The sequence below is a fragment of the Corvus cornix genome, chromosome 12 (genome assembly GCF_000738735.6).
Source record: "Corvus cornix cornix isolate S_Up_H32 chromosome 12, ASM73873v5, whole genome shotgun sequence".
Lineage (NCBI taxonomy): Eukaryota > Metazoa > Chordata > Aves > Passeriformes > Corvidae > Corvus > Corvus cornix.
The window spans coordinates 3,299,513-3,324,018 of NC_046342.1; the positions used below are offsets into that span (position 1 = coordinate 3,299,513).

General features: G+C 37.8%; 2 protein-coding genes across 2 annotated transcripts in view; one reads left to right on the plus strand and one right to left on the minus strand.

Annotated features, from left to right (window-relative positions):
* The window catches only part of LOC104683194 (centromere protein P), a 113,080-nt gene that overhangs the window by 50,673 nt on the left and 37,901 nt on the right, over positions 1-24,506 (plus strand). The window lies entirely within an intron of this gene.
* ASPN (asporin) lies at positions 953-16,689 on the minus strand. The gene is made up of 8 exons (XM_010389896.4): positions 16,396-16,689; positions 10,889-11,159; positions 9,433-9,545; positions 6,918-7,131; positions 6,432-6,542; positions 4,029-4,122; positions 2,740-2,878; positions 953-2,176 (listed from the first exon to the last, which is right to left on the minus strand). The coding sequence occupies exons 2-8, from the start codon at positions 11,133-11,135 to the stop codon at positions 1,979-1,981; spliced, it is 1,116 nt and encodes a 371-aa protein (XP_010388198.3). The 5' UTR covers positions 11,136-11,159; positions 16,396-16,689; the 3' UTR covers positions 953-1,978.

Genomic DNA, 24,506 nt, shown 5'->3' on the forward strand with positions numbered 1-24,506 from the left:
TCAAACTCTTACACAAATACCTGTAAGGAATTCATAGGTTTAGAGAGTACAAGCATTCCTGTTGTCCATTGTTAACCCCAGTTAGATAAGGAATTGTTTGCATTCCCTGTTGTGTTTCCTTTTAAACCTTACCAGTGAATTAGTGTAGAATAATGTACTGCACAACACTGAGTTTATTCTTTCAGTTAAGCTACAGAACTGGAATCAGCTTCTTTGTTGGTGTTGCTGAAATGATGTGACTGGTTTAGCATGAGTGTTCATGAATACATATAAATCAGTGAGTCATAGAAATGTAATCAGTTTTCTGTTATCTACTGTATTTACGAACACCACATGGGGTTATGAGTTGTTACGGGACTGTGAGACAGGGGAGTCTGTCCTTAAGGGCATGTTGGTATTTGCTAGGAAATGCACTCCTTAGAAGCATCTTCAGAAGCCAGGAATAGAAAGATGCTTGGTCATCAACAGATTTCAGGTCTGGTGTTCTGTTTAGTCTTCTGGTTTTATTCTGCTTTGAAGTGTGTTACAGAATTTCTATTTGCAAATACTGTTCTTCAGTAAAAGCCTCCCCTGGTCTGCTCTGCCTCCTCTCTTCACATAGTTTTGTGTCTCAGCAGCAGAGTGGTGCTAACAAAATATTAACTACCAGGAGACAAGCAGATGAGAAGAACTGAGATATTAGACTTGATGCTTATTGCATGGTGTACTTAGGAAGGCTGAGAGATTGGGAACTGAATTATTTCTTTGTAGTATTTTCTTCTGTGAGTCTGTGCAATTTTCCAAAGGCTTGGATTTTTAATTTTGTGCAAACCAGCAATGTTAAGTGACCTGTAAGCTCTGTAGATCTGGAAAAAGGAGCATGAGAGGAGGTGTCTAGAGAAGAGTCACAAAGATGCTTGGTTATAATCTCAGAACGTTTTGACGTAAGCTACCATGTAATAAAGTATACACATGCAGGTATTCTGTATGTTTATTTAATTTATTTTGAATCCCAATAGCAAATATACACTAAATAGATATCTAAAATATCCATTTTATACAGTACTGTCAGTATTGAGAATTGTGTGTGCTGCCCTGCACAGGAAGGGCAGGGCAGTTCCAGCTGCTTGTTTTTGGCAATTGTAAGGTACTTCCATTAAAGAGGGATCCTTAACCCGTGTGATGTCAACATATAAAAGAGGAAAAGAATAAAGTGAAAAACACGATTACAGGATAAAGGAAAATGTTTGTGCTGACCTAAAGGGAGTTTAATAGTCATTCCTATTAAGCTTGAAGCATATGATAAATCTTGAATCCTACTTTTAATGTTCAGACTGCATCCAATTCTATCAATAGCAAAACATTGAAGGATATTTTCCTCTTAAAGTTGCAAGGAAAAATTACCAACAACTTTTAAAGGCTTTTTTCTGTTCTTGATATCAAACTTGCCTTTATCTCACTCGAGAGATTGTAAGAATATATTGTAGCTTAGAGACAATGGCCTGACAGTATTGTAGCTTTTTATTGCATCTTTGCTCATTATCAAAAATGGCACAAGAAGTTGCCTTTCAAGTCTGATAATTTTTGGTTTTGTAACTTTTCTTACAACGCTTTCTGGGAGAGAAAAATGTCCTTTCTGTGGAAAAAGTCACTTCCACGTGATTTTTAGAATTTATTTGAAAGAATATATCCAAATTATGTGATTTAAGGAAGAAATTTAACAGCTATAATAGGAAACATCAAATACAGTTTCCAGTTCCACTTTTAAGAGTCCTTCTGTAAGATATAAAGACTTTTGTTTAAATTATTCAAATGTAGGTTGAACATTGTCAAATAATAAAATGGATCCTACTTAACATATTGTTTCTAATTAATTACCTCTGAAATAGCAAATACTTTGTAAACGGTTAAATAGCATAAAATCGGCATTTTTCTGCAAATTTCAAGTATTGTAAAATTGATTTGGACAAGTTGCTTTTTGAAACAACCAACTTGGGTCTCACTTGAGGAAATTCCCAAGTTGAACACTGTTCCTGGCTAAAATGCACCGGAAAGTTGAAGGCTGAACCTCCCAGTACTTGACAGGGTTGTTGAAGAGGCTGATGCCACTGTACAGGGCTTTCTTCTTCCTTCGTCCTGTTGGACAGAAATCGTTCACTCCCAGTTTGGCAATATGGTTGGAATGAAGGAAGACAACCTGCAGCAATAGGAACAGAAAAATACAGGAGTTAGAATGAAAATGGGCAAAATATTCCTTGGCATGTAGGTGACTGAGGTTTGCTACAATGTCAGTTCCATGCAGACCTTGAGAGTAACAAGAGTTTAAAATTTGTGTTAAATCTTTAAAAAAAGTCTTCCTCCTGCCCCAGTCTCTCCCACAAGGAAAAGTCATATGGCATTTTATCATTGTTTTCGGAATAATTGGGTTCTATTCTTAGGGAACTTTGTCCTAAAATGCAATTTTATGTTCTCTTGTAGTAAGAATTATAATGATGCAGTATTATATTCTCATTTTCATGAAACATTTTTTGAGTTTAGCATTTTGTTGTCTTCCCCCCCCCCCAGGAGGTGTTGCTGCAGTTTGAGTTTCTTTATTTCTTTAATAAGCTTTTATGATTTTGGGCTCTCCTAGTAGGAGAGTCTTGGGAAAATATATGTGTCAGTTAATTATGCCTTTTGGCTGTGACCTAATCAGTGTGACAGTGGGAAAGTCAAACAGCTCAGAACTCCCAGAGCTGTCTATAAAGTTCAGTGTATGACCTGCAGATATTTCAGTTCAGGTAATCCAGGAGGAACCTTCTTCAGCTTATTTTTCTCCAGGTGGATTTCACGTATACTTGGGATGTTGGCGAAACTTCCATTTTCCACTTCTTTGATTTTATTATTGCCAAGGCCTAGCCTAGAAATAGTACAAGGAACACTTAATTAAAGACTAATTGAGATTCACAACAGCATTGAAGAGCTTTTTTTTTTTTTTTAAGATTGAAATACACAGGAGTAAACACAGGGAGAGAAAAGAACTGGGGGAAGATGATGAAATCTTACCTTTGATAGGAAAAAGTCACCATTGATCTAACTTATTTTTTACTTTAATTTAATCTCCACTTAAAGAAGATTGGCTCACAGCTGTTATCAGTTATCTGATACAAACAATTGTTCAGTTTTGCTTGCAGTTTTTATAACTATAGTGGCAAGTGTTTAAATTACAAACATCAAGCTGCTTGTGAAATAAATCATATCCTTTTATCAAGTAGTACAGCTGCAAAGTATAGTCACAGGAACAAAAAGTGCTGTTCTAATAAACAGGCAAATAGCAATTCTTGTATAGAAAGGTGGTTTTAATGTATGGCTTATTTTTAAAATATAAAGTTTTTTTACTAAGCAGAACTACCTTCTTTCCTATTTCCAGATTTTTCTTATATTTTTGGCTATAAGGCTTCAGCCTGCTTTCCTCAGGTGATTCAGAGGCTGGAGACACAGGTCATTTGGAATTGCTCTTTGTGCCCATCCTGTCATCCCCTTTTTCTCCATTCTTCCCTGATTTCTTCAGAAATGGAAGTTGGAATCTGAAGACAGTTCAGTAGTTTCTGTTATCAAATCCCAAATTCAGTGCTGCTCAGCCATATTTTCAGAGTTCTTAACTGAGCTTTACAGAGAGAACTTCCTTCTGTCCTACCTCAGTGATACACTCCTCAGAAACACACATTTTTCTTTAAACCCCATAGCATTTGAAAGCCCTTACCAAGTTGTTTCCTTTACCAGCTGCTGTATTTATGAGAATAAATTTAGGAGAATTAGAAGAGCTTAGGAAGGGTATATTTTGTTCTTGTCCTACTTTTCTATTGCAGACTGTTGGCAAAACACGTATTAACAAGACCAATGTGGGGGTTTGTTTGGGGTTTAAAGTTTGGTGTTATTTAAGCAATTCTTACTAAAACACCTGTAATTTTTAATTCTCTTTTCTCCCATTAACAAGAGAAGTATCAAATAAGAGATCTTGTTGAGCATGACATTTTAACAAATCAAAGGATTCTCCCTGGGAGTTTTACCTTTGAAGGTCTTTGTAACGGTTAAAATCCTCAAGTTCAATTCCTGTGATCTTATTGTCATCTAAGTGAAGCTCCAGAAGACTGGAAGGCAACTCTAAAGAAAAAAAAAAAAAGCTCAGTGTGAGGAAAAACAAGCCAGTTTATTTTTTGTTGGAACTTTTATTATGTTCCAAACAGCTTCTTTCCTTTGTGTTTAGAATTGGGTGAAGGATCTTGGGGAGGTTGTCTGCATCAAAGAAATGGGTATTACATGTAAGTATGTTAATGCAGAAAATCACCAACATAATTTGGTTTAAAATAGTAACTTTAAAAGAGAAAAAAAGATGGGGAAGGATATATGCTAATTATGAGATATGAGTTCCAAAAGTTGGTAATTTTTCTGGCTTCCCTTAAACAACTCCCACAGTTACTTTGTCCAAGATGTAAATGTTATTTACATAATAGATCCTGCGTTCTGTGCAATTATCTCAGTCTGTAGTCAAAGCCTGTGGAACCAGGGACAGTTTTTTGAAGATCTGTAATTTTTTTTCTACATGATGTAGCAGTTGTGCTGTCACAGCTGCTAGGATGTGATTGGGAAGAAAGCTTTTGGACTACTCTAAGCAAAATTATGGTATTTGATCGCTCTTTCCCATGCCAGAATGTTTTCTCTTGTGTTTCCAAAAATTCCAAATCCACACTTCCAGTGCACAGATCAGGAGGTGGCAAATCTTTCCACAATATCCTTTTAGTAAGGGCAAGCAAAGATCATCCCAGCCTGAATTAGTTTGCTGATGTTGGGCTCAGTTTTACCATCTCTGTCTAGATGGCACCCGACACCGAGCAGTTCCTGCTGCTCTCTGGGGCTGGGGAGAGCACTGCTCCCACTGCCTTCGGACCTGAAGGGATGTGGCTGCTTCCCAGCCTGCCTTCATTCCACTTGGGATGGCTGGACTGTGTTTGTTTGTTTGGGCTTTGTTCCAGGTTGTGTTTCAGCTCACAGTTCCGGGTGCCTGAGTGACAATATCCAGAGGGAAGGCCACCCACCTGTCCATTGCACATTTTTAATACCTTTGATAAGCTATGTTTTCTGAAACCTTTGTGCCATTATAACATTTGCAGAGAGAAGCATCTACAAACTCAGTTTGCATTTGTGGTGAATGAACCAGGAAATCGGGTTTGGGTTTGCCTTGTTTATGTGTCTGACACCACATATTGGACCTCATGCTGTGTCGTTATAGGAGATTTCTCTATAACAAAGACAAAATTGGGATCATTTTACGTTGGGTTTTTCTGTGCTGAGTGACAGGAGGAGTTATGCTGATATTAGAATGTTTTGGTAGGTTTTTGTTAGGGAGTGTTGCTGTAGGCAAACAGAGGTTTTCTGATCTCAAAGTTAACTGTTGGGGTGAGTTGGTTTTGATTATTGTTGGGGGGTTTTTAAGTGTTCTCTTCTACAGGGATCCTTCTGTGTGTGTATATACATATACATTTTATATATATATACACACATGCATACAGGAAGAGTTTAATAAGAAACAAGTTTTTTATCTGAATTATCAGAAATAAGTACAGGGGCCAACATTCGGTTTCCCTGTGAATTAAAGCATAGAACATAGTGTTTTGCTTTATTTCCTCCCTTCTTCTCTTAGCTGGTAGTTTTGAGCAGTTGAAAATCATGAGAATTTGGTTAAATACCACACTGACCTGCAGAAAATGCAGGTGGAGTGTTGTACTGAACTCCTTTATGCTACATTTTTGTGTGTGGAGGTCAGTGATTTGTCAAATTAGCATTTTAATTCATTCCTACTTCCAAAGTACAAGGTTGGGTTTTTTTATATGAGTGATTTGATTTTGTACTACATTATGGTAAATTTAATTAAATGTTAAAATTAAGTTTTACTTAGCAAAACTACATGGAACATCATATCTGAAGTACAGTGTGACTTAAAATATTAAAAATTACAGTTAGAATCTTGGAGATACATTTTGAAATCCATAAAGGAAGTGGGAATTCTGCATCCCTTATGACCCTGATCAAATATTGGGGAGTTTATCCTTTCTCTGTGAGGATTTTTGAGAGGCTGATATGTGAAAGATGTGAAGTGACATCATATTATAAATTTCTTTGTATTGTTCTTCCTGAGACAAGTCTCTGGATGCTTCTGTGAGAGAAGTGAATGTGCTGACAGGGAGAAGGTGGGAGAGGGAGCCTGTGTGCACTGCAGTTGTGCTGTTTGTGCATGAACTCTTCTGGGATGGGCAATTGGATACTAAGTTCAAAAAGAAAAATAAAGTAGGAGTTGGTTTGGTAGTAATGAAAATACAAAACAATTTCTGAATGTAATAATCATTCAGATGTTAAAGGATTTTATTAAGGAGTATCCTGGTATAAGTGAACTAGAAAAGGGAAATCTTACCTACCTTTAGGAATTGACGTTAATTTCGCCTCTGCAATTCTTATGTGGTAGATATTTACTCCTTCAAAAGCCCCTGGCTCTATTCCATCATTGTTAAGAGGATTTGCACTCATTTCTGCCCGAGGGGGAAGAAGAAAAGCATTTATGGCATAGGGATTTTGTGTAGGATAGGCTAACTAAAGAACTGATTTAATTTTATTTATTACTTCTGATATTTTAAGCACTCATAAATGTTTAGCTTTGATTGTCCATTCTGAGGGTGTCACAGCTCTCAGTGAATTAAAAGGCTGTGTTTCTCAGCTTGCAGGATAACCCAAAACTTGACCTTTGTAGCAACTTCACATAGAAACTAAATTGTGGAGGGTATTCCCACAGCATGGATATCTCTTTCAGAGGAAACTGCACCTTGGGGAAATGTTTGAATGGAAATGATGTAGAATATGTTCCATTTTTGGTAAAGATATTTTCTGTTCTACTTAATTGGACTTACCTAAAACATGTAGAGACTTCATTCCTTTAAATACATCCTTGGGGATTTTCTTAACCTTATTAGCATGAATTCTGAGCTCTGCCAGAGTTCTGGGCAGGTTTGTGGGAATCTCTGTCAGTTGGTTGTGGGACAAATACAGTCGTCGTAGCCTCTTTGTTGGTTGAAAGGCTTTGGGATGGATCTTGTATATTTTATTGTTGTTCAAAGCCAGTGCCTATGAGAGAGAGAGCAATAGAAAGCTTTCTTTATGAACCTGAAGTCATGGATTTGATATATAATTCAACAATTAAGTATTTAAAATATTTTATTTTTCCACCCTACCAAACTTCAGCCCTTTGTATATGCTTTGGGCATTTCAGTTGATTGTGAAAAACATGAATATGAAAGCTGGAGCATTAACCAGAAGGTAGAGCTGACAAGGTGCCAGTGGATCATGAGAATTGCCAAAACAATATATTTGTATTCAAATATTTTGGGGGATTGTATGGGGGTTATATACTTGGTTGTTATTGTTCCTTAATGCAGACAAATTCTCAAAACTCAGAATCTCATCTTTTATTTCAATATAATGCTGCAAAATAAAAGTGAAGGTTTTAATCTGAGTTTCTTAGATGTTAGTGTCTGTGTATGACACGTGAATTTGTTTATTTGCCATAATTTTCCAGCTCTTGTGAATTTTATCTCTCCTGTACAGTATGAGAGTCTTCTTGGGGGCAGCTTTTTGTTCCTCACTTCTATGTGTCATCAGAGAACTTGTAATGAGTTACTACAGACAATAAAATACACGTTATCTGAAGTGATTTTGCATGTCAAATCACATCTCTGCATTTCCATGCTTAAGCTATTCATTTTTATTCCTTTTTTATTTCTTGAGTCATCTCCTCTCAGGAATTGGGGGGGGGGGGGAATTAGAGCAAATGAGAGTTATTTTTCCCTGAAAAAAATGAGGTTAGCTCAAGGAAATAAACAGGAAATGCTCCTTCCTAATCCAAGTTGCCATCTGTGCCTTTGCTAAGCAGACTCCAGGACTGAGCCAAGTTGTACAAAGTAAACTTTGCTCTCTGTGAAAATGTTGCTCAGCCTTGCCACAAATGACCTGAGGAGAAAAAGCAAAGCAGCTCAGCGTCTTCTGCTATCACATAATTAAGTGGTGACTGGTCTATAATGTGGTGATTGCTGATGGATTCCAGTGACTTTCTCAGTCATTGGAGATAAGAGTCTCTTAGATCTTTTACACAGACTATAAACCACAGTTTGTGCATTTACCCTTTGTTTGCTGCGAAGACCGTTCTGCAGCCAGACACAAGACAAGGGAATAGGAAATGCTTTGTTGGCAGCTATGAATTTATATGGTTCCTGGTTTTTCTGTCCTGTCTTAAGCTGTAGTAATTAACAAGCTCATTCATAAACACTTAGATCTTGCTCAGAAGCCAAAAATGGCAGAAAGGATTTGTTTTATAGAATCACAGAATGATTTGGGGTTGGGAGGGACCTTAAAGAAATCCAGTTCCACCCCCCTGCCATGGGCAGGAACACCTTTCACTATCCCAGGTTGCTCCAAGCCCCATCCAGCCTGGCCTTGGACACTTCCAGGGATCCAGGGGCAGCCACAGCTTCTCTGGACACCCTGTGCCAGGGCCTCCCCATCTCACAGGGAAGAATTTCTTCCAAATGTGTTAGGAATGTTGTTTATGTTAGTTTGTCTCGTGTCTTTCTAATGGAGAATAGAATATAATTAATTTCTATAAGTTATGGAATAGATTTGGTTTTTTCAGTGAAAATTTAAAAACAGTATTTGTTAGTGGAACTAGATCGGGATACTGGATCTAGGGTGACATCCAATAGAAATAAATATTCTAAAGCAGATTTAATCTATTTTCCAGTCCTCTGAGACTCTCATTTTCTTTCATTATAAAAAGGGATTATTGTCTACTCTAAACATCTAGATTTATCAGTTGCCAGTGATATTTGTTTCAAAGCCTGTCTCTACATGCATAATTGACCATGGTAACAAATTAGGAGTAAAGCCCCTGACTTTTCCTGTAATTCACTGTCCCTCTGTTTTCTGTTTGGGTCAGTTGGATTTGTAGCCTTGGTTTCAGTGCTGTATCTGTTAGCTGTATGTTCTGTTCTTTTGAAAATACCCTCAGAAAATACCATTCCAGTTCTCCTGTGAGATTAAGTTCTTTCTGCTGTTTTCCAGCTAAGCAGATAAAAAAGGAGCACTTGCATTGCAGCCTTTAAGATGTAGGAATGCTTCTATGCATGCTAAGAACTGAAAAATCCTGAGAATCTTTTTGGTTAGATGCATATGGTACATTTTCTGGATATTGTAGAAAGTAGTTCTTACAAATCGAAGGTATTTGCTTCTTACTATGTGGAAGCACTCAAATATGCAGCTTTAGACTATTTTTATCTATATTCTTGGAGATGGAAATACCACTTGTATTTTTAAAGTATCTAAATATTTCGGATTGCTAAATAAGATTTCAAACTGGGGAAATAGCAAGCTTACATAAAGTGATGTGAGTCCTTGGAGATCATTCTCCTTGACCTCTTTGATTTTGTTGTTTTGAAGGTCAATCATACGAGTATCTGGCGGGATGTTGCGAGGAATTGATGTCAAACCTACAGAAGTATGTGACATAAACAGAAACATTATGGGCTGTATATAAGTCCAAAGAAATTAACTGCCAAACATCAAAACACATTAAGATTGTTGATGAATATGGTGGGGAAGAAAATATGAACAGCCATAAAGCAAAGGGTAGAAGGGAATTTTTGATAGTGGGAGAAACTAATGATGTAAGAATGTACCATCAATGTGTGGATAGTTTGGGGAGGAATTGCTTCTGCCCTGACCATGAAAGCAGAGTGGGGGCTGCTCTTTGTGAGCTCTCTGCATCTGTGAAATAAACCTCAGAGCATGGGTTGTCCTACAGGGCAACAGTTCGGTCCCTGGAGAAAGGATCCCTCATGGAATCTGGGGCAGTGGTTCCCTGTTGAGAAGCTGTGGTTTAAGGGGTCTCTGCTCAGTGGTCCTTTGTACCTCTGCTCTGCCCTGTCCATGGCACTGGGAGAGCTGCTGAGGGAGCCATTCAGTTCATGGTGGGGCTGAGAAACCTGTTTTTTGGTGAATGTGGGCAAAGGAGGGTCTCCCACTGCCAGCACTTCAGTACCAGTACCATAAATCATTAACATAACTCATTACCAGTACCAGAAATCATTAACATAAATCAGTACCAGTAGCATAAATCCCCCAACCCAGTTTGCTGATCAGTTACAAACCCACTGCAGTTCAGGCCATCTGAGATCCCGAATCAGCAGAAAAGACTCAACAGGGACAGTAACTTTCTTTTGAGTGGAAATGCTGATGCATGAAATGCTAGATGCTGCCCAATTTATTAACAATTATTCTGTAATTAATAGATTGTAGTTATCTAAAGATGAAGTCTATTAATGTGGGGTTTTTCTATGTGTGAACTCACGTAAAGCAGTTTGCAATCTGTAGACCAGATACATTAACCACAGTTTGATTCCTTGATAATGACACCTTTAAAAAAAACCAGCAATTTATGTACAGACAATGTTTCTAAGACACAAGGAGTCCAGGATGAAGCTTAGGAAGGTGGCAGGGCTGTGATGAGAACAAATGTCATTGTCACCGTGCTAGTGGTGGGAGCACAGTTCTTTGATTGCCTTGAATCATAGGAAAACTTCAGTGAGCGCTAATTCAAATTGGCACAATTAAAAACCAATTCATTTTAAGGGACTGGGAGGTACCTGCAGCACTGACAGGAGCACATTTGCCTTTGGCTAAACTGTTACCAGGGATGCTCACTTTGGTGGAAGTTAAGCTGAGGGAATACTTTGCATCCCATTTATGTGCTTGCATAATAATTCATCCTTTAAAAAAACAAATCCTCCAAAGGAGAATCCAGTGGAGAACAGACACACAAATTCATTCTTACCTAGGTCAGAGCAGTGGACAACTCTCACATAGCACTGGCATCCAAAGGGGCATGTTGGGAACAGATCAAAAGGAATTAGTGGTAGAATTGGTTCAGCGGTTGGAAATAGAGAATTGTCGTCATCGTAGTCATCATCGTCGTCCTCCATATCTTGGAGCATCATATTCTTTAGTGTAAAATATGAAGGACCAGTGAGAGATTTGGCAGAGCACAAAGCCAAGAAGAGGAGGAGTGTATATTCTTTCATGTCTTCTTAATCAGGATAACCAATCTTGGAAAGTGAACAAACGAACGAAAAAACAAACACCAGAATTAGTGACTAGGGAATAGCAAATGAAGCCGTTGAACTGTTTGCTTCACTCACTGCTACACTCTCTGGTCCTGAAAAACAGTCTGTTGTGAATATTGAGGTTTAATTAGTATATGAAGGATGAAGAATATAAAAATATTCTTTTAAATATAAATTAATACTGTAAAATTACACTTAATATTAACTTAAATTCATTAGGCATTAATGTTATATCAAAGTATTTCAATCAAGTTTTACAAATAATACCATCATTTGCTTCAAGCTTTGTAGTGTAATTTTTGGAGTAAACTTCACCAGAACTTGGAAGATGATTTATTTTATTCCTTCTCAATGAAAAAATATTTTTAGTGGGGTACATTGGCATGCATGCATTGCTTATAAAATTGGGAAGTATTTGATTAGCAGTGCATAAAATGCACTCAGCAGGATACTTCCTAAACACTCAGTATTCCATGCCCTAAAAACTTTAATTAAACTCTTCCTAGTCTAATCCGAAGTTTTCAGTCCTGACAACAGCTTTTCCCATGTCCCAGTCATTTGTTTATTGTTGCCATTGATAGAGGTTCACCTCTGCATGCAAACACATTTCACAGAATTGCAGAATCCCAGAACACTTTGGGTTGGAAGGGACCTTAAAGATCATCTTATTTCATGCCCTGTCATGGGCAGGGACACCTCCCACTGTCCCAGGCTGCTCCAAGCCCTGTCCAGCCTTGCCTTGGACACTGCCAGGGATCCAGGGGCAGCCACAGCTTCTCTGGGCACCCTGTGCCAGGGCCTCACCACCCTCACAGGGAAGAATTTCTTCTCAATATCCCATCTAAACCTACTCTCTGTCAGTGTGAAGCCATTCCCCCTTGTCCTGGGTCTCCAGGCTCTTGTAAAAGTCACTCTGTCTTGTCAGCTCCCTTCAGGTACTGGAAGGCCCCATTTCGGTCACCCCAAAGCTTCCCTCTTCCAGGCTGAACAAACCCAATTCTCTCTTGACTTTTGTTTGAGGAGGGCTTTTTTCTCTGAGTTGCATGTTAGGAATCCACATCAATGGAAATCAGTAACTTAAGTTACATCCAGAAGAAAAGCTGAAATCTGCTAGTTTTGTGTGTGATTTTTTCAATAAACATAGGTTGGGGCTTTTTTGTTTGGTGGGGTTTTTTTTCTTGCTCCTATAAAACTATGTGCAGAGGAGAATGGAGATAGTAAGAATTGCCACAGAATGTGGCAAGCTCTGAGAAAATGCTGTAGATTCAGCCCTCAGCTCGACATTGTTTCCCTTGAAAGCTGAGTTCCAAAAGTCATTTGGAACTGAAAATGTGCTCCACAATCCAAGAGGGGCTGCAGGAAATTTTAGTGTTCATGTCTTGTTTATAAAAATGTTTCTATTTAGACTATCATCAGCCTCTTGAGGGAAATATTAAATGGGTGTTAGTTCTTCTTTGATCACCTAATTAAATGCTTGCTGACCTGTTTGGATATGAAAAATGTCTTTATGTAGGCATTTTCTCATTGGTCCTCCACTGCAGGAAGAAGAGTGCACTGGTTTGTACAGGGTGTTGACTTAGCTTATTCAAAATTTTGAGGTTTTGTTTGTACCACTTTTTTCTGTGCAAAGTCATTTTGATGCTTATTGGAGGGGGCTCATAACAGCATTAAATGCAATATCCTGCTTACATTGCTGCTCCTGTAGCTGTCTGTTTCAGGGAGTTTAAAAAGAAGAAAGCTAACAGTGTTCAGATTACAAAAAAAGAATGTAGTGACTTCTTTCCCCCAAATATATGCCTGAAATCAGAATCACAAGGTACATGTAGCTACATTTAATATTTCCCATAATATTCTAGTTGCATGCCCATTCAGGTAGGGCATGTACTTCTACTGATGTAACAATCTCTTGAAAGAATCTTCACATGTGTTTTTCCCGTAGATTTTCCTTTGCGTTTAAAATAACGTTCTCTTGCAATGCTCCTAGAAAGAATTTTGGGGTTGTTCTTGCAATCCCATACAATGTCTGTCCCTGAAAGACTCTTTGAATATGAACAGTGGTGGGAAGAAGGTGTGGAACCTCTGCTTGTTTCTTTGGGGGGAATTATTGTCATCTCTGGCTGTGCACCTTTGGAATATTTTGCCGTTTCAGTCTTCTATTTTAGCTTCAGAAAAAGGTCAAAATCTTCACTACTTTGGTCATACCATTAATTAGGAGATGAGGAGATGGAAGCCTTTCAGACTTCTAAGTTCTCCTTGTTCTAGGACAAGTGGTTTAATGGCTGGGCTCTCACATTTGGGCTCTCAGGCTCTCTGTTCTTCCCTGGCAGTTTAGGTACTAAGTGACAAAATGCCCTGTGCTTTATCCAGTGATGAGACACCATTTCCATATGTAGGATATCAAGTGTGATGATGTTGTGGGACGTGGATGTTCCAAGTCCCAGCTGGCTTCAATTTGTGAGAGGCACTGGCTGTATAGTTTTACTAGATCTAAAAGATGAACTTGCATGTATGTTCCTGAAATGTTCTTTTGGATCTGGTGCTTGGAAGTTCTCCTATGAAACAACTTGAAAATCTGTTCCCACACTTGCATCTGTAGCAAATGGATTGCATATTTCTTTTCACATAGCCAAAAATTAGGATTTCCAACTATTAAAAGATTGAGGCTGTGATTGAAGTAGTGGCCAATTTGAACTCTGGAAAAACATGTGTTGCTCACAAAGTTCTAGAAAAGTAGTGTTGAAATATGTCACTGATATTTATTGGTTCTGTGAGTTAAATCTCTTGAAAACAAGTCCCTTTATGTAAGGAAACCTGAGTTGTGACTTTTTAATTTTGAAGTCCTTGCTTCATCTTCCCATTTTGCCATTAGGAAATCCTTATTGGCTTTGTAGTTAGGAATGATCATCAAGCCTGACTCCAGGTTTGCATTGGCCAAAGAAATGCCAAAGAATGGATCCTAAAGAAGTGAGTTTTATGAAGGGGGGGGGAGTGTGTTTTTTTCCTTCCTGAGGTTCTGAGTTTCCCTGTAAATAGATGGTGATATGACTCTGTAGAAATGCTCTGACTCTGCAGCTCTTCTCAAAGAACTTAAACAAACCTTCTGCATGCTTAAACTTCAAGAAATAGAGAATTAAAAGAAAGCCTAAAATCCAAGATCCCGGTGATCTTTCTGAAAATACCATCATGAGAATTTTATGAGATAGTGTTTCAAAAGGTGTAGGTACAGCTGTGCTAATGGTCCCCTGCTGCCATTTGAGCTTGACTGTGCTCCCAGGTACTCCCTGCCAGCTCTCTGGTACGAGCTCTTCCTCTCAGCCTGTTCACTGAGATGGTTGAACTCACTAGACCAGCACAAAACTCCAATGTGAACAACAAAAAGCCCCATCATATTCTTTTCAAGTGAAGAAACTGAGTCAGTTTGGAGTACCAGAACCAGCACAAAAGAATGGGTGGAACAGCCTGGTTGACAGTGCTGGAACATTAAATAGAAAGAAAAGGAAGGAAGAGTGGTGGGAGAGCCATTCCTGACATATTCAAGCTGTTAGGCAGGCTCAAGTGCTCTGTTAAATAATCCCTGAGCAGCTGGTTATCACTTGGACAAAGCCTGGCTTTGTCCATTCTTCTTTTAACAGACCAGAACATTGAAAATGAGTTTGACAAAGAGCGTGGTGAATTCAAGCTCCACTGTACCTTCTTTATATCAATGCTTCTTATCCTTCAGCACAAAAAGCTTTTGAGTAGCACCTTCTCCCTGGAACATGAGCTACCCCAAGGTGAGGGGACTGAATGTGGAGAGTGCACTTCACATGGAGAGATGCTCTAAGATGCTTTCCTGAGGTGTGTAACTGTCCTAAAATCACTGCACTGCTTGTTTGGGACACACTTATCTTCACTAATGTGGTCATCTACACCCAGACTCATATTGCCAAACAACACGTGGAACACAGACACTTTTTATGCTATTAGTTATAATTTATAAATAAATACAGGTGATATCACAGTATAATTTAATATGATTAAAACCCTTTAGATGTTATGTGGAAAACTCCCATATTTCTGTGATGTGAAAATTCTAAACGTGAGTTATGGGAAGAAAAATCCTTTCAGTGAGGACAGAAGTTGTGTTGTCAGCGTGGGATGCGTGCATACAGAGACCCAACAACAAATAACTCTGAATTGCTTGGCAGTTGCACACCAGTCCTGCAGCAACACTGTTTTTTTTGTCTTATCAGTTATGATACTGAAGGAGTGGAGTTAATACATAAAGTTTTAAGACTTAAAAAGACTCTAAATTATATTTAGAAATCACTTGTGTTACCGGTGTACAGAGACAAATTTCCCATGACATTGTTTCTGAAAAGGAAATGTTTAAATGACCCGGTGGTGGTTTTTGCAGAGGCAAAGAAACATCCCTGTGTTCATTAATAACACAAATCATTGCTCTGTGCACAGATTTTGTCCAAAGAAAGGCAAGACCATAACTGTTTTGAAATCTATATTTAAAAATAGTTCTGGTTCTATTAGTCATTGTCCCATTCCAGAAATAAAAGGAGTTTGTTTAACTCTTTATCAACTCCATTGATTTACTTAAATTGCTGAAGAAAAACAGGAGGAAGGTTTTTGTTAGTAATGTTACTGTAGAAATGTCTGTTGTCAGATATAGTGCAATATTGAAGTTGAGCAGTAATAATTAATAGGATGTTTACAAAATAAATTGTGTTTACAGAGTATTTACTTTTTATGGAGAGCTGCTTGACTCTCGTTACTGAATCTATGAGCACTTTTAGGTTGTAGTTCATCTACAGCTCATTCTTTCGTGGGTTGTTTTTAATTAGTTTGCTGATATGTACTTAAACCCCACCAACTTGAATACCAAATTACAGAAAGCTAACACTGAGTTGTTACTGTAAGAACTGCTGTTATTGTAGAATAGATTTTCATAGATGGTTATAACTGAGAAAAAGTGTTGTGGTCAGTTGTAACATCTTTCTGACAAGTCTTTGATAGTTAAATAATTCACTATAGTTCTATTTGTTTTTCAGCTCACATGTAGTAAACACAGAGGTATTTCAGCTGCAAGTAAATTTTCAAATGTTCCATTTTAAAAAGTGGCATTTCTGATTCTAAATTATCTGATATTATTAATCTGCCCATAGTGCCTGACATCCTTAACTCTTTGCTGCTATTGACATAGAATAGTTATTCAAACTGGACATACCTTGCAGGTTTGGAAGCTCTTCCAGAAGCACTGGGATAATCCACCTAAGGTCCTTATGTCCAGTTATTTCATATTACAAAAAAAAAAAAAATAGGGAAAAAGGAAGTTAGACTGAGTTCTGTGAGATGAAAAGTATATCTAGAGAAAAAGTCCTCTTCCAAGCTTCTTGATCCTTCTGGCACCGTGGGTGATACCAGAGTAAAGTGCTGCTTCAGATTAGCCCATCTTAGTACTGAAGAATGATATTAAGGCGACTTGTTACCACTCATATGTTTTTCATCACTGCCTGTATGAGAGCCAAAACTTCTGGCTTAACTCTAGACGTCTAGTGGAAGACTTTATAAAACCTGTAGTTTAATAATAGTTGACATCAGGCCATTGGAAGTACAGTGAGGTCCATTTCAGGTCATTCCTGCTGTGGAATCCCACTTATTTATGATTTCACTAGCCATTATTCTTTTAAAAGTGTGACTTGAATAAAACTATAAAACTTCAGCCAGTGGCAGAGTAAACCAGTAGCCTGCAGTGACCTGCCTGCTGCCAAACCTTTCTAAAGTTAGAAAATTAGGACTTTATTGTGTGGCTGTGTATAAATTTTAGCTCTGCTTTCAGGAGGCAGCAATCTGGCTGGGGACGATGGTTCAAGAATGTAACTGTTGATCAGATTTTTAATCAATATAGCTAATTTCTGTCTGTTTTGTATGGGAAATAAAGCATACCTATTCATGAAGACAGAGACAATATTTGCAGTGTTCTGTGATTGAAATTGTGAGTTTAAAACCAAGTCTTTGAGAATGTGCCCTGTTACAAAGTTTGTACTGATGAGCACATCACAATATTTAGAAACTGGGTTATTCTTTGTTTACCTTTTGTAGGCCTCAGTTTATGTAAACTTCAAAAATGTTTAATTAATGGAGTTTACCTAAAGCAAGTTTCATAGTCAGGGAAGCACTTTGTGTCTTTAAATGTACAATACATTATTTCCAGTTCTGTGCACATCTGACTTCATCTGTTTTTTTAATTAGCTCCTTTCTATGTTAAAAGTCTGGTCCTGCTTTGGAAAAAAAAGCCTGGAAATTTTACTTGGGATTTTTTTATTATCCATGTAATGTGCTGTTTGCAAAATGCCTGTACAAGTTGCATAATAGTTATTTTGTCTACTGTTACTTTCTTAAGGAAGAAAAAGAGTCTATGCCAAACATTAAAACTTTAGTGCTGTGATACCAACCTAGACAAGCCTCGTGTTACCTGCAGCATTGCTTTTGATGTGTTCCAGTAGCACAGATGAATGATGATAAAGAGTCTTCCTATCACTTTTCCCAAGGAATAAAATTACAGTTTCAAAAGTAATCACATTCCCACAGAAAGATCTGAAGGGTGATCTTAAACTTTTTTGAAATCTCAAATTGCATATATCTGCATTCTCTTGCCTGCTTGTAGAAACCAAAGCTTCCTAAGCAAACACTCCCCTGTGCTTTGAATAGCTTGGTTTGGATGGGTTTACTTGAGGAAATTAGTATTAAATTGCTGTTTTAAAAAACCCTCCAACACTTTCTTGGCTGTTTAATAGAAGAGAGCAGGGCCTGAGGGTTGTGATATAAATGTACTGGTTTCTTTTTTCGCTTCGTTCAGTAGCAAAGTGTTGAATCAGCAGTTTCAGCTCACCCTCATTTTGCAGCAAACGGTTCTTGAGGTTTAGCAACATCTCAATTTTGGATGAATACTCGGGGCTTTTTATTATTATTTTCTTTTTTTTTTAGTTTATTTTGGTGGTAGGAACACATTCCTATGTGTATAAAGTTTATCATAGCTAATTGCATAATGAAGGTGACACACAAAGTGGTAGAATCTGGAAAGAATGTACCTAAAAGAGGATTATCCTTCAATTTTGTCCAATATATAGTATCAATATGGCAGAAATAAATAAAAATCACATGCTGTTCTTGTAATAAAACTGTTTAATATCTCAAGACATGGATCTAGTATTTTGATGTGAATATAACTGCAGTCTAAGATAAAATGCCCATAAATCACCTTCTCAGGTGTCTTGACTACTCAGTTCTGAACTTTAGATGTTACTCTTGATAGCAGTACCTAAACTTAAGCAGTGCTTCTCAATCAACTTTATGAGCCTGTTCTTCTAAACGCATCACATTTCCAATGTCTCAGTTTTTTAATCCATGATGTGGGGCACTTAATGAAGACAGATACTCTCAAATAGCGGTCGGAGGGTATTTTCTTTGCATGCAATGCTGGTATATTTTCCAAAGAAAGATTGTGTTTAAATAACTAATAGATTATATACGGTCAGACTGTTTGCTCAGAACTTTTCAGTGATTTCTGTTTCCACCAGAAAGAGAATTGGTTGAAAATTAGAATTCTGTCTTGCCTTAAAATACTTATGTAACATTTATGAGGTAATGGAGATGAATTTTTGAGCAAAGAATAGAAGTATATCCAACACATATGTGGTTCAGAATACTGTCTCACTATGGTGAAATATGCAGATGAAAAAGAATTTGGATGGTGTTTTGTGTTTGACATTATCTCATCAGTGATATAAAATGCTACCCTTGATTTCTTTCTTAAAAATGACTGTATTTTGTATTACTTGATATGTCTGAGAGACCAAACATATGCTGCCATATGTGGCCAATGCTTACATTGCAATCTCTGTTTTAAGCCACCCTTGTATACATTTGTTATTCTAAAACAAAGTACTTTTTCATTTTCTAGCACTGTTTATAAATGTGGTTTACATAATGTGATGAATCTAACATCAACTGCACAAAGCTGCCTTGGAGCCTGCCCATCACATTTTAATAACATGACATATTCCTTTCGTGCTCACAACCAGTCCATGTGCAGTGTGGTCACATATTTTGGTTTTAGCTAAATTTTGGCTCCTCTCAGGCTGGACTGCACCATTTAACCAGCTGAGTACACAAAATGTGCCCTTCAGCTTCTGTAGTTCAGCTTGATTCTTCAGTATCTAAATATATTTTAAAATCTCTTTTTTTATCATCATGCATGAATCAACTTTTGCTTGTTCATAGTTTTTAGCATGTTTTTGGCAGCTGACATAGAAACTGCAACAAAATACAGTTTCCTTTGCAGTCAAAGTCCTCGGTCCCTGATGTTTGTTAGCAACACAGCAATATTGCAGGGCGGGTGCTAACTTGCAATATTGAGGGGTTGTGTACAAAAAGAGCTGTAAAGTGCAAATGTACATATATCCGTGGGATTGTCAGGCTTATCATGGCTTTTATGGATGCAAGGATGTGGTGACCTGCAATGACTGGAAAGGCAAAAGGTCACCTGAAGAAACATCTTGATTTTCACCCTTGCAGACAGTTTCTGTTGCCTCTGGACAGTCACTTACCTTTGTTCTACCTCAGGCTACTGATTAATACATATTCCTCAGTGTGGGAATGCCAATTTCAGAAGCCCCCAGCTGGCTTATTCCCTCCCCCCTTGGTGCTCTTCTCCTTGGTCCTGTGAAAAGGTTTGTGCACCAAACTGGATCAGGAAAACTGCTTTGCCTGATCCATCGATGAAGGTCTTGAAATTAGTTGTGGTGTCTGTACCTGTCAATTGTCAGTCTTGCTTGTGATGCTGCTCACAAGTTTGGATAATGTGACATGGCATTTTTATGGAATAGGGGTATTTATCTGCCTTAGAGAAGTTGGAAACACCAGACATTCTTTCATGGAAAATCAAACAGTAGTTAAAATGAAGAACTCTGCAACCAGTGCCAAACTACTGAATCACTCCAACAATGAGTTCTAAGGGAGAAGTTTCTGTTCTGGAATACAAGCTGGACTGAGAAGAACATTTCCTCATAGAGTATCAAGCATTTACTCTGCCAAAGTTCAACAATGCTTTGAAAAACCCCAAACCTTGATCACCTGCAAATGCAAAATTTCCCCCATTTTCCCCTTTGTTTTAACAAAGAGTATGAAAAATATGGAATGTAAATGAGTGCCTGTTCTTAGACAGACTTTGGGTAGATTCCTATTGTTCAGAACATAAAGGCAACGCTTAAAGTGGTGACTTTCATCAGGTTCCAGTGAGTTGTTAGTTTTAAGAAAAAGGAAATGTGGCTATCTAGTCCAGAAAAAACCCAATATTTAAAGCATGTTAGAGTGAAAAGGTGATTTCATTTAATTTGGTATTAGTTTTTCCTAACTTTACTTATCAACAAAAGTAATTTATGTTAATTAGAAATCCCAAGGCCCAAAAGAAGATGACTTTGACTCAGTTTGGGATAGACTGTTAGAAGTGGAAGCAGTGAATATCACATTCCTGAGATAGCAATTAACTACAATTTGCACTACTTTGTCTAATGAAGAACCTGGGTCTGTAAATGTTTGCATGTACTTTGAGCACATCTGTTTTGTAGATGGAAAAACTAACAAGGTCTCTAGGAAGATCTCCAAAGTCAATTTGTTTGCAAGTTTTGAAACACACTTTTCTTTCCACTTTGGAATAGTAGAAATGAAAGCATTTCTTTCATTCCTAATCATTAGTATCATTACTAATAATAAGGAGGGCATACTCTGATTCAAGAAGTGATTTCCCTATCTCATTAATTAACTCAGCCTGTGTTCTGATGTATGTTTTTATTCGTGGGAATTTTCTGGGAGGGCCTCATTTGTTTCTCATCAACACAAAAGCAGTAATTCTGTCATGCAGGGTTGGGTCTAGCTCTAAATACTCCCAAGAAATTGGGAGCCTTTTGAAAAGTCTGATTTACTTTTAACAACTGATTAACAACTGCTGCTACAGTTTTAGTATTACTTTCTCATAATTAGGCTACTATTAAATTGCAGCTACTATGTGGGTACAATGTAATCTATATTATGTTCAAGTGGGCATTTTTAAAAAGGCAATTAAATTTGCTTTAATTACTTCTATACCATAAAGTGTCTTGTTGACTTTTAGCATTCATTTTTTCCCATTTCAGCTGTGTGGGAAAATCACAAAGAAGTCTTATCACTATCCTTCTTTTTTATGAAAAATTAAAGAAATAGGAAGATAGAAACTTCTAAATTAAGCCAAAAGACGATGTAGAAACTAGCAGAGAAGAGTTGTCAGACAGGTGTCCTAATACACTATTTCCAAAGGTATTTGTTTGGAAATACAGGAGTGTGTTAGTTAAGAAGCTTGGTACCATGGATGGATTTGCACTGCTTTTTGTCAGAGATGGAAATCTGCTGGATGACAGAAGCTCCTTTTACCACTCAGTGGAAATATTTATGTAAATTGAAAGAAAACATATGTCATAATTGCATATTAACTTGTGGTATGGAAAAGGAGATCTTTTTTGTAGAACAATTTGTAAAGTAGAGGGTATTATTTTCTTCTTGAACACTTGTGTTCTACAAAGGGTAATTTCCATTTGGTTTTACCCCAGCAGAACAAAGGAGCCCTGACTTTAGAAAGTAACTTACCGATGAGTAACTTTTATTTTGTTAAGGAAGCAAATTATATCTTAATTTCATAGAATCATAGAATGGTTTGGGCTTGAAGGGATCTTAAAGATCACCCAGTTCCAACCCCCTGCCATGGACATTTCTCAGCATTTGATTCATACTGTGACTATACTTTTGTTCCATGGTTCTTAGAGTTTCTATTTTTTCCAACTAATGGATAAGATGCACATCTCATGTAAAACCAGAGGATGTTCTTTGCTCAGGTTGGAAAGAAATTAAATTCAACTAAAATGGGAATTAATCACTGTTTCTGTCATTTAAGGTTTTACCAGAGGCTCTCAAAATAGCCTTCAAAATAAATACAGAATACAGGCAATGCAGGTTAATTTGAACCCATCCGTTGTCAAGAAAGAGAGTAATTACTGTGATGTTTCCAATGCTAAAACTAGACCTACACTAAAGAAATCAGTGGGTGGCAGGTTCAAAACAGAAGGAAATACCTCATGAAACATTTATAGTTGAGTTGTGGAAATGTGGAAGAAAGTGAAGTGGATTTTAATGTTTCATATAGACCCAAAAAGTAATTGGTCTAATTGAAAGAGGAAAAGTCTTGCTTCCTGAGTTCTTTGTAATGAGAGCCAAACTGAGCTGGAAAAAAAGGGAGAAAGAGTTTTCCCTGGAAGACTTGAAGTGAACAACCTTCACGGAGTAAGTCAGAACCATCCTGCATTAGAGGGAAGCCACGGATGTTTATAAAGAACTGTCAGTTAAAGGGGGTTCAGAAACACGAAATGTTCACAAGGGCTGTCATTCCCTGTTAGTTTTTAAGGAACAGAATGTATGAGGCCAGAGGATGAAAGGTAATGGCATAGCCAAACTTCAGGCATTTGGAGAAATTGCTGTGAAAAAAATGAGTACATTTTAATCCTTTCTCCTAATTTCAATCCTTTAAAAATACCATTACATAACTCACGTAGAAGATTCTTGTCTTTGTTGATAGTGTTGTTGAAGATCTAATATTTCCACAGCTGTGTTCAGTATTACTCCTTTGAGAAAAATATCTGTCTTGTGGAAAAAATAAGTCAGCTTTTATGCATTACTCTCATATGAAAAGTTCTCACAGAGAAACATAGATTTGTTTCAGGAATATTGCATGGAAAACCTGCAGATTTCTGTGTATGTACCTATAATACTGCACTCTTGGAATGAAAGTTCTTTTTGCTGAATTAACTGAACTGCTTCAAAGTACTTTGTAGGAAACAGTATGTTATGAGCTGGCCTGAAGAACTCACTTTATCAAACATATAGTAATATAAATAACAGCCTAAAATAGAAGTAATGAATCAGAAGTTTGCATTCAGTAAGTGTGGGGAAATCTGCGTCCTGTACAAAGAATTAAACACGAAAGAAATGGAAATTCTACCAAACTACAGTAATTGTTTACTCAGTGGCTGTAGGAAGTTCCTTACATAACAGACCATTAAAGAAGAAATTACAAGGTTAAATGGTTTTTAAGATGAATCTTATAAATAATCCTGCTCTCAGTACTTCAATTTACTCTAATCCTTAAGTCCTTGGGGAAAAAAGGCTATTTAATGAATGGAGCCAGGATGGCTCAAGCAGACTGGAAGAATATTGTTTGGGGGAATTCGCTCAACTCTTGAGTATTTGTTCACTTGTAGAGACTGCAGAGAATGTGTGTGCCCACTGTGGCTGGCAAAGCCATGGCACTGGACATGAAGCCCTGGGCAGGAACATCACTGGCCTTTACAGGAAAAGCGAATAGCACAGCCTTTGTACCTCCCAAACACCAGGTGATTTTCTGAGTCCAGCCTAACAGTTGTTGGACCTTATCATAAATAATCAGGCATTTCCCCCAACTGCCTTGGTTCTAATAGCCAGAATAGTTTTGCATATTTTTATGCTCTTGTAGGAAAGAAATGTTTATGAGGTCTGGGGAAGAGGCACTGTTCCTTTTTCTTGACTTTAATATGGTCTTTGAACTAGTTGTAATGCACAACCCAAGATGAAAAATTTGCAGTTTCTGAATACAGAGCTTCGAAGTCAATGCCCCAGATAAACCGTATTACCCATAGAACTCCCAAGAGAAAATAAGTAAAAATGACAAATTTTAGTCACCAGGACAGTTGATTTTGGGGGGTAGCCCTCTGGATTCCCACACAGAGGCATCAATGAAGGATAGACCTGGAGGAAATACAGATTAAACTCTGCTGCTGGTTTTAGTGAGGGACTGACATGAGTTGGTTCATGTGAGCTGTGTGGGCTCATACAACAATGTTCAGCTACTGGGCCATGGCAAGAGGTGAAGTTGCCCTCAGCCTCCAGCCCAGCTCTCTGCTCAAATGAGATTCCCCTTTGTATCCTGTATTACCCTGCAACACTCCACTGTGGGAATTTTTACCAGACGTGACTGCAGAGTAGAGGCAGTCGTGTGCTGCTCCAAGAAACTCCAGAGCAATGACCAGATTGTGTGTTGGGAAACTCTATTAACTGTTCAGAGGCTGATAAAGTCAGTGAGTATTTCTGGAAATGTGAAAGATTCTGTCCAGCAGCAGTTAGGCAGGATGAGGAAGGATGAGGTCGGGCTCTACAGGAAATACATAAGCAAAGCTGTCCTGGGCCGGGTCAGAGCCCAGCTAGGCCAGTCCCCCGACT

What these genes read in the sequence shown, in the direction of transcription:
- ASPN (XM_010389896.4), bottom strand. Translation starts at nt 11,135, where the DNA reads ATGAAAGAATATACACTCCTCCTCTTCTTGGCTTTGTGCTCTGCCAAA. An exon ending in TGTCCACTGCTCTGACCTAG is followed by an intron (nt 9,546 to 10,888) that starts GTAAGAATGAAT and finishes ATACTTCTGTAG; the next exon opens with GTTTGACATCAATTCCTCGC. An exon ending in AAGGACTCACATCACTTTAT is followed by an intron (nt 7,132 to 9,432) that starts GTAAGCTTGCTA and finishes TCTCTCTCATAG; the next exon opens with GCACTGGCTTTGAACAACAA.